The 12,431-nt window shown below is 29.1% G+C and overlaps 1 protein-coding gene across 3 annotated transcripts in view; it reads left to right on the top strand.

Moving 5' to 3' along the window:
- The window catches only part of LOC102810270 (uncharacterized), a 65,597-nt gene that overhangs the window by 183 nt on the left and 52,983 nt on the right, over nucleotides 1–12,431 (top strand). For 2 of the 3 annotated variants that reach the window (XM_085499976.1, XM_085499978.1), the window contains exon 2: nucleotides 1,293–1,387. In XM_085499976.1, coding sequence (XP_085356102.1) covers nucleotides 1,307–1,387 — 81 coding nt within the window. In that variant the 5' untranslated portion in view covers nucleotides 1,293–1,306. The remainder of the gene's footprint in view (nucleotides 1–1,292; nucleotides 1,388–12,431) is intronic. The other variant, XM_085499977.1, reaches the window with a different exon arrangement.

Consider the following 12,431-nt stretch of genomic DNA (forward strand, 5'->3'; position numbering starts at 1 on the left):
CGAGCGGAGCTTATCATATGAGTGATTGTCTGTCGTCGTCGTCGTCCGTCGTCCGTGTCAATGTTTTACTTTTTCGACTTCTTCTTGAAAACTACAAGCCTGAATGCTTTGATACTTGGTGTATATGTACCTTGGGTAGACCTCTCTTAGGTTTGTTCATTTCATGTTGATATCTTCAATTCTCTAATTTTGGTGAATATTTTTTGTCATTTTTGGTAAAAAGTGATATTTTCGACTTCTTGTTAAAAACCGCAAGTGCAATTGCTTTGATATTACATATATAGGTAATACATGTGGACCTCTCTCAGATTTGTTCATTTTGTAATGATATCTTTAATTCTCTAATTTTGGTGAATATTTTTATCATTTTTGGTAAAAAGTGATATTTTCGACTTCTTGTTAAAAACCGCAAGTCCAATTGCTTTGATACTACATATATAGGTACTACATGTGAACCTCTCTCAGATTTGTTCATTTCGTGATATCTTCAATTCTCTAATTTTGGTGAATATTTTTGTAATTTTTGGTAAAAAGTGATACATGTATTTTAAAATTCTTGTTGAAAACAGCAAATCTGATTGCTTTGATACTATGCATATTATTCATTTTCTAATGATATCTTCAGTTCTTTAATTGAAATGTGAAATTGCTAACAGCGGAGCTATCTCAGCCGACAGGCTGCTTGTACTCTCTGGCAAGTTATTTATATGATCGACCGAATTCCACAAAATATTTAACTTTTTGTATAATCTTTGCATCCTTGACTTTTGTAAACCACTGTCAAATCTGGTGTGCGACAGTGGGTGAGCGGTTGTCGAAAATCTTTTAGAATAGTTTTTGCTGTCAATCCTGTATACTTGAAAGCATTTCTTTGTGCAGTAGTTGTCGTCACATGCAATCATGCTTTCTGTTTCTTCGCCACCATACATGTATATACAAAAGAACTGCTGAAAAATTACGAGTTCAATTTTAGTTACTGCCAAGTCTGCCCATTTTTCCTGCAGAAAAATCTTCTATATCGTAAATTTCTACAGGAACTTGTGTCACGTCTGATCCATGTTTGTTGCTCTGGTTCTACATATGTGCAGTTCATTAGTTGGTCCAAATACCTCATTAAGGGATTAAACAGATAACAGGAAAACAGATATCACATTGTTTGCAAGGCAAACAATTGTCTATTACATCTGTATCATATTACACAAAGAAAACAGTCTGTGTCACTGCTCCTTCTTTTTTAGCTCCATGGTCAGAAGCAGTTATAGTTTAATATTCATATCATTTATAATTTCCAGCAGATTCTGTTAAAATGTCTGTAACAAGATCTTCTGCCAAGAAACGCAGACTTGCTTTGGATGCAAATCCTGATGACACAACACCACGAACTTTGGTAAGTTTTATTCCGAAAACTGCTAACATGACAGTTTACTTGTCAAGTGAGAAACATAGGCCTGCTTATAAAGCAGAGATTGCCCCATCGTAGAAAACAATGAATCCATGTGGAGATGAACAGTGATGTAAAAGTGTAAATTGTTTATCAATATAAATTGCTTGTGAAATTGCTTGCACACGTGACTGACTCATACTGACTCCAAATTGTGATCCTTTTGTGTAAACATATTGAACATGTGCACAGAACTAGGAGCTCATCTATCATCAAATGTGTATTGAAAACAAAGAAAGTACACTATGTGATATACATTAGTTTATTTCATGTTTCGCAATGATTATACTATGCTGTTGACATCTGATATCATGCTCTCATTCATTGTCACATGTATAACACGTATATATTAGATACATCAAAACTTTATAATGATAATAACAAAATATAATGTCTATAATATTAAATACACAACAGGACTGTGCATATGCTTTTATTTTTACACCACAAACATGGCAACAGCAGGACATTTTTTTCATTACTCAATTTTAATGACAAAATGTTATGCAGATTTGGAGCCTAAGTTACGTAATAGAGTATGACTTTACATGTATCATCTGTATAGTACAGCAATGGCATACAGTGTCCAAATATTCATGATTGTATGTTATAGTATAGATTGCATGTTTTGTACAACTTTAATTACCCTGGTAGACTTTTCTGTACCTCACATTGCATGCTGGGATATGGAAAATATTATATGGTCTGAACGTAACATTTATATTTAGCATAGCTTGCTGTAAAAACTGTCATATACATATATATGAAGTGATCTGTCTAAATACATGTACGTTTCATATTAGTAACATAAGTAAATACAATGAGGAATAAGTTATTGATGACAATGATACTCACTTTGATTATTGATGACAATGATACTCACTTTGATTATTGATGACAATGATACTCTGATTATTGATGACAATGATACTTACTTTGATTATTGATGACAATGATACTCACTTTGATTATTGATGACAATGATACTCACTTTGATTATTGATGACAATGATACTCACTTTGATTATTGATGACAATGATACTCTGATTATTGATGACAATGATACTCACTTTGATTATTGATGACAATGATACTTACTTTGATTATTGATGACAATGATACTCACTTTGATTATTGATGACAATGATACTCACTTTGATTATTGATGACAATGATACTCACTTTGATTATTGATGACAATGATACTCACTTTGATTATTGATGACAATGATACTCACTTTGATTATTGATGACAATGATACTCACATTAATTATTGATGACAATGATACTTACTTTGATTATTGATGACAATGATACTCATTTTAATTATTGATGACAATGATACTCACTTTGATTATTGATGACAGTGATACTCACTTTGATTATTGATGACAGTGATACTCACTTTGATTATTGATGAGTGATACTAACTTTGATTATTGATGACAATGATACTAACTTTGATTATTGATGACAATGATACTCTGATTATTGATGACAGTGATACTCACTTTGATTATTGATGACAATGATACTAACTTTGATTATTGATGACAATGATACTCACTTTGATTATTGATGACAATGATACTCACTTTGATTATTGATGACAGTGATACTCACTTTGATTATTGATGACAATGATACTCTGATTATTGATGACAATGATACTCACTTTGATTGATGACAATGATACTAACTTTGATTATTGATGACAATGATACTCACTTTGATTATTGATGACAGTGATACTCACTTTGATTATTGATGACAGTGATACTCACTTTGATTATTGATGACAATGATACTCACTTTGATTATTGATGACAATGATACTCACTTTGATTATTGATGACAGTGATACTCTGATTATTGATGACAGTGATAGTCACTTTGATTATTGATGACAATGATACTCACTTTGATTATTGATGACAATGATACTCACTTTGATTATTGATGACAATGATACTCACTTTGATTATTGATGACAATGATACTCACTTTGATTATTGATGACAATGATACTCACATTAATTATTGATGACAATGATACTTACTTTGATTATTGATGACAATGATACTCATTTTAATTATTGATGACAATGATACTCACTTTGATTATTGATGACAGTGATACTCACTTTGATTATTGATGACAGTGATACTAACTTTGATTATTGATGACAATGATACTAACTTTGATTATTGATGACAATGATACTCACTTTGATTATTGATGACAATGATACTCACTTTGATTATTGATGACAATGATACTCATTTTAATTATTGATGACAATGATACTAACTTTGATTATTGATGACAGTGATACTCACTTTTATTATTGATGACAGTGATACTAACTTTGATTATTGATGACAATGATACTAACTTTGATTATTGATGACAATGATACTCACTTTGATTATTGATGACAATGATACTCACTTTGATTATTGATGACAGTGATACTCACTTTGATTATTGATGACAATGATACTCTGATTATTGATGACAATGATACTCACTTTGATTGATGACAATGATACTAACTTTGTTTATTGATGACAATGATACTCACTTTGATTATTGATGACAGTGATACTCACTTTGATTATTGATGACAGTGATACTCACTTTGATTATTGATGACAATGATACTCACTTTGATTATTGATGACAATGATACTCACTTTGATTATTGATGACAGTGATACTCTGATTATTGATGACAGTGATAGTCACTTTGATTATTGATGACAATGATACTCACTTTGATTATTGATGACAGTGATACTCACTTTGATTATTGATGACAATGATACTCACTTTGATTATTGATGACAATGATACTCACTTTGATTATTGATGACAATGATACTCACATTAATTATTGATGACAATGATACTCACTTTGATTATTGATGACAATGATACTCACTTTGATTATTGATGACAATGATACTCACTTTGATTATTGATGACAATGATACTCACTTTGATTATTGATAACAATGATACTCACTTTGATTATTGATGACAATGATACTCACTTTGATTATTGATGACAATGATACTCACTTTGATTATTGATGACAATGATACTCACTTTGATTGATGACAATGATACTAACTTTGATTATTGATGACAATGATACTAACTTTGATTATTGATGACAATGATACTAATTTTGATTATTGATGACAGTGATACTAATTTTGATTATTGATGACAGTGATACTCACTTTGATTATTGATGACAGTGATACTCACTTTGATTATTGATGACAATGATACTCACTTTGATTATTGATGACAATGATACTCACTTTGATTATTGATGACAATGATACTCACTTTGATTATTGATGACAATGATACTCACTTTGATTATTGATGACAATGATACTCACTTTGATTATTGATGACAGTGATACTCACTTTGATTATTGATGACAATGATACTCTGATTATTGATGACAATGATACTCACTTTGATTATTGATGACAATGATACTCACTTTGATTATTGATGACAATGATACTCACTTTGATTATTGATGACAATGATACTCACTTTGATTATTGATGACAATGATACTCACTTTGATTATTGATGACAATGATACTCACATTAATTATTGATGACAATGATACTTACTTTGATTATTGATGACAATGATACTCATTTTAATTATTGATGACAATGATACTCACTTTGATTATTGATGACAGTGATACTCACTTTGATTATTGATGACAGTGATACTAACTTTGATTATTGATGACAATGATACTAACTTTGATTATTGATGACAATGATACTCACTTTGATTATTGATGACAATGATACTAACTTTGATTATTGATGACAATGATACTCATTTTAATTATTGATGACAATGATACTAACTTTGATTATTGATGACAGTGATACTCACTTTTATTATTGATGACAGTGATACTAACTTTGATTATTGATGACAATGATACTAACTTTGATTATTGATGACAATGATACTCACTTTGATTATTGATGACAATGATACTCACTTTGATTATTGATGACAGTGATACTCACTTTGATTATTGATGACAATGATACTCTGATTATTGATGACAATGATACTCACTTTGATTGATGACAATGATACTAACTTTGATTATTGATGACAATGATACTGACTTTGATTATTGATGACAGTGATACTCACTTTGATTATTGATGACAGTGATACTCACTTTGATTATTGATGACAATGATACTCACTTTGATTATTGATGACAGTGATACTCACTTTGATTATTGATGACAATGATACTCACTTTGATTATTGATGACAATGATACTCACTTTGATTATTGATGACAATGATACTCACTTTGATTATTGATGACAATGATACTCATTTTGATTATTGATGACAATGATACTCACTTTGATTATTGATGACAATGATACTCACTTTGATTATTGATGACAGTGATACTCACTTTCATTATTGATGACAGTGATACTCACTTTGATTATTGATGACAATGATACTCACTTTGATTATTAATGACGGTGATTCTCACTTTGATTATTGATGACAATAATACTCACTTTGATTATTGGTGACAATGATACTCACTTTGATTATTGATGACAGTGATACTAATTTTGATTATTGATGACAGTGATACTCACTTTGATTATTGATGACAATGATACTCACTTTGATTATTGATGACAATGATACTCACTTTGATTATTGATGACAATGATACTCACTTTGATTATTGATGACAATGATACTCACTTTGATTATTGATGACAGTGATACTCACTTTGATTATTGATGACAATGATACTCACTTTGATTATTGATGACAATGATACTCACTTTGATTATTGATGACAATGATACTCACTTTGATTATTGATGACAATGATACTCACTTTGATTATTGATGACAATGATACTCATTTTGATTATTGATGACAATGATACTCACTTTGATTATTGATGACAATGATACTCACTTTGATTATTGATGACAATGATACTCACTTTGATTATTGATGACAATGATACTCACATTAATTATTGATGACAATGATACTTACTTTGATTATTGATGACAATGATACTCATTTTAATTATTGATGACAATGATACTCACTTTGATTATTGATGACAGTGATACTCACTTTGATTATTGATGACAGTGATACTAACTTTGATTATTGATGACAATGATACTAACTTTGATTATTGATGACAATGATACTCACTTTGATTATTGATGACAATGATACTAACTTTGATTATTGATGACAATGATACTCATTTTAATTATTGATGACAATGATACTAACTTTGATTATTGATGACAGTGATACTCACTTTTATTATTGATGACAGTGATACTAACTTTGATTATTGATGACAATGATACTAACTTTGATTATTGATGACAATGATACTCACTTTGATTATTGATGACAATGATACTCACTTTGATTATTGATGACAATGATACTCACTTTGATTATTGATGACAGTGATACTCACTTTGATTATTGATGACAATGATACTCTGATTATTGATGACAATGATACTCACTTTGATTGATGACAATGATACTAACTTTGATTATTGATGACAATGATACTCACTTTGATTATTGATGACAATGATACTCACTTTGATTATTGATGACAGTGATACTCACTTTGATTATTGATGACAGTGATACTCACTTTGATTATTGATGACAATGATACTCACTTTGATTATTGATGACAATGATACTCACTTTGATTATTGATGACAATGATACTCACTTTGATTATTGATGACAGTGATACTCTGATTATTGATGACAGTGATAGTCACTTTGATTATTGATGACAATGATACTCACTTTGATTATTGATGACAGTGATACTCACTTTGATTATTGATGACAATGATACTCACTTTGATTATTGATGACAATGATACTCACTTTGATTATTGATGACAATGATACTCACATTAATTATTGATGACAATGATACTCACTTTGATTATTGATGACAATGATACTCACTTTGATTATTGATGACAATGATACTCACTTTGATTATTGATGACAATGATACTCACTTTGATTATTGATGACAATGATACTCACTTTGATTGATGACAATGATACTAACTTTGATTATTGATGACAATGATACTAACTTTGATTATTGATGACAATGATACTCACTTTGATTATTGATGACAATGATACTCACTTTGATTATTGATGACAGTGATACTCACTTTGATTATTGATGACAGTAATACTCACTTTGATTATTGATGACAATGATACTCACTTTGATTATTGATGACAATGATACTCACTTTGATTATTGATGACAGTGATACTCTGATTATTGATGACAGTGATACTCACTTTGATTATTGATGACAATGATACTCACTTTGATTATTGATGACAATGATACTCACTTTGATTATTGATGACAATGATACTCACTTTGATTATTGATGACAATGATACTCACATTAATTATTGATGACAATGATACTCACTTTGATTATTGATGACAATGATACTCACTTTGATTATTGATGACAATGATACTCACTTTGATTATTGATGACAATGATACTCACTTTGATTATTGATGACAATGATACTCATTTTGATTATTGATGACAATGATACTCACTTTGATTATTGATGACAATGATACTCACTTTGATTATTGATGACAGTGATACTCACTTTCATTATTGATGACAGTGATACTCACTTTGATTATTGATGACAATGATACTCACTTTGATTATTAATGACGGTGATTCTCACTTTGATTATTGATGACAATAATACTCACTTTGATTATTGGTGACAATGATACTCACTTTGATTATTGATGACAGTGATACTAATTTTGATTATTGATGACAGTGATACTAATTTTGATTATTGATGACAGTGATACTAATTTTGATTATTGATGACAGTGATACTAATTTTGATTATTGATGACAGTGATACTCACTTTGATTATTGATGACAGTGATACTCACTTTGATTATTGATGACAATGATACTCACTTTGATTATTGATGACAATGATACTCACTTTGATTATTGATGACAATGATACTCACTTTGATTATTGATGACAATGATACTCACTTTGATTATTGATGACAATGATACTCACATTAATTATTGATGACAATGATACTTACTTTGATTATTGATGACAATGATACTCATTTTAATTATTGATGACAATGATACTCACTTTGATTATTGATGACAGTGATACTCACTTTGATTATTGATGACAGTGATACTAACTTTGATTATTGATGACAATGATACTAACTTTGATTATTGATGACAATGATACTCACTTTGATTATTGATGACAATGATACTAACTTTGATTATTGATGACAATGATACTCATTTTAATTATTGATGACAATGATACTAACTTTGATTATTGATGACAGTGATACTCACTTTGATTATTGATGACAGTGATACTAACTTTGATTATTGATGACAATGATACTAACTTTGATTATTGATGACAATGATACTCACTTTGATTATTGATGACAATGATACTCACTTTGATTATTGATGACAATGATACTCACTTTGATTATTGATGACAATGATACTCTGATTATTGATGACAATGATACTCACTTTGATTGATGACAATGATACTAACTTTGATTATTGATGACAATGATACTCACTTTGATTATTGATGACAGTGATACTCACTTTGATTATTGATGACAGTGATACTCACTTTGATTATTGATGACAATGATACTCACTTTGATTATTGATGACAATGATACTCACTTTGAATATTGATGACAATGATACTCACTTTGAATATTGATGACAGTGATACTCTGATTATTGATGACAGTGATACTAACTTTGATTATTGATGACAATGATACTCACTTTGATTATTGATGACAATGATACTCATTTTAATTATTGATGACAATGATACTAACTTTGATTATTGATGACAGTGATACTCACTTTGATTATTGATGACAGTGATACTCACTTTGATTATTGATGACAGTGATACTAACTTTGATTATTGATGACAATGATACTAACTTTGATTATTGATGACAATGATACTCACTTTGATTATTGATGACAATGATACTAACTTTGATTATTGATGACAATGATACTCATTTTAATTATTGATGACAATGATACTAACTTTGATTATTGATGACAGTGATACTCACTTTTATTATTGATGACAGTGATACTAACTTTGATTATTGATGACAATGATACTAACTTTGATTATTGATGACAATGATACTCACTTTGATTATTGATGACAATGATACTAACTTTGATTATTGATGACAATGATACTAACTTTGATTATTGATGACAATGATACTAACTTTGATTATTGATGACAATGATACTCATTTTAATTATTGATGACAATGATACTCACTTTGATTATTGATGACAGTGATACTAACTTTGATTATTGATGACAATGATACTCACTTTGATTATTGATGACAATGATACTCACTTTGATTATTGATGACAATGATACTCACTTTGATTATTGATGACAATGATACTCTGATTATTGATGACAATGATACTCACTTTGATTGATGACAATGATACTAACTTTGATTATTGATGACAATGATACTCACTTTGATTATTGATGACAGTGATACTCACTTTGATTATTGATGACAGTGATACTCACTTTGATTATTGATGACAGTGATACTCACTTTGATTATTGATGACAATGATACTCACTTTGAATATTGATGACAATGATACTCACTTTGAATATTGATGACAGTGATACTCTGATTATTGATGACAGTGATACTAACTTTGATTATTGATGACAATGATACTCACTTTGATTATTGATGACAATGATACTCATTTTAATTATTGATGACAATGATACTAACTTTGATTATTGATGACAGTGATACTCACTTTGATTATTGATGACAGTGATACTCACTTTGATTATTGATGACAGTGATACTAACTTTGATTATTGATGACAATGATACTAACTTTGATTATTGATGACAATGATACTCACTTTGATTATTGATGACAATGATACTAACTTTGATTATTGATGACAATGATACTCATTTTAATTATTGATGACAATGATACTAACTTTGATTATTGATGACAGTGATACTCACTTTTATTATTGATGACAGTGATACTAACTTTGATTATTGATGACAATGATACTAACTTTGATTATTGATGACAATGATACTCACTTTGATTATTGATGACAATGATACTCACTTTGATTATTGATGACAGTGATACTCACTTTGATTATTGATGACAATGATACTCACTTTGATTGATGACAATGATACTAACTTTGATTATTGATGACAATGATACTCACTTTGATTATTGATGACAGTGATACTCACTTTGATTATTGATGACAGTGATACTCACTTTGATTATTGATGACAATGATACTCACTTTGATTATTGATGACAGTGATACTCGCTTTGATTATTGATGACAATGATACTCACTTTGGTTATTGATGACAATGATACTCACTTTGGTTATTGATGACAATGATACTCACTTTGATTATTGATGACAATGATACTCACTTTGATTATTGATGACAATGATACTCACATTAATTATTGATGACAATGATACTTACTTTGATTATTGATGACAATGATACTCATTTTAATTATTGATGACAATGATACTCACTTTGATTATTGATGACAGTGATACTCACTTTGATTATTGATGACAGTGATACTAACTTTGATTATTGATGACAATGATACTAACTTTGATTATTGATGACAATGATACTCACTTTGATTATTGATGACAATGATACTAACTTTGATTATTGATGACAATGATACTCATTTTAATTATTGATGACAATGATACTCACTTTGATTATTGATGACAGTGATACTCACTTTCATTATTGATGACAGTGATACTCACTTTGATTATTGATGACAATGATACTCACTTTGATTATTAATGACGGTGATTCTCACTTTGATTATTGATGACAATAATACTCACTTTGATTATTGGTGACAATGATACTCACTTTGATTATTGATGACAGTGATACTAATTTTGATTATTGATGACAGTGATACTCACTTTGATTATTGATGACAATGATACTCACTTTGATTATTGATGACAATGATACTCACTTTGATTATTGATGACAATGATACTCACTTTGATTATTGATGACAGTGATACTCTGATTATTGATGACAATGATACTCTGATTATTGATGACAATGATACTCACTTTGATTATTGATGACAATGATACTCACTTTGATTATTGATGACAATGATACTCACTTTGATTATTGATGACAATGATACTCACTTTGATTATTGATGACAATGATACTCACTTTGATTATTGATGACAATGATACTCACTTTGATTATTGATGACAATGATACTCACATTAATTATTGATGACAATGATACTTACTTTGATTATTGATGACAATGATACTCATTTTAATTATTGATGACAGTGATACTCACTTTGATTATTGATGACAGTGATACTCACTTTGATTATTGATGACAGTGATACTAACTTTGATTATTGATGACAATGATACTAACTTTGATTATTGATGACAATGATACTCACTTTGATTATTGATGACAATGATACTAACTTTGATTATTGATGACAATGATACTCATTTTAATTATTGATGACAATGATACTAACTTTGATTATTGATGACAGTGATACTCACTTTTATTATTGATGACAGTGATACTAACTTTGATTATTGATGACAATGATACTAACTTTGATTATTGATGACAATGATACTCATTTTGATTATTGATGAC

The sequence above is a fragment of the Saccoglossus kowalevskii genome, chromosome 6, assembly GCF_978046115.1.
Source record: "Saccoglossus kowalevskii chromosome 6, keSacKowa6.1, whole genome shotgun sequence".
NCBI classification, from domain to species: Eukaryota; Metazoa; Hemichordata; class Enteropneusta; family Harrimaniidae; genus Saccoglossus; species Saccoglossus kowalevskii.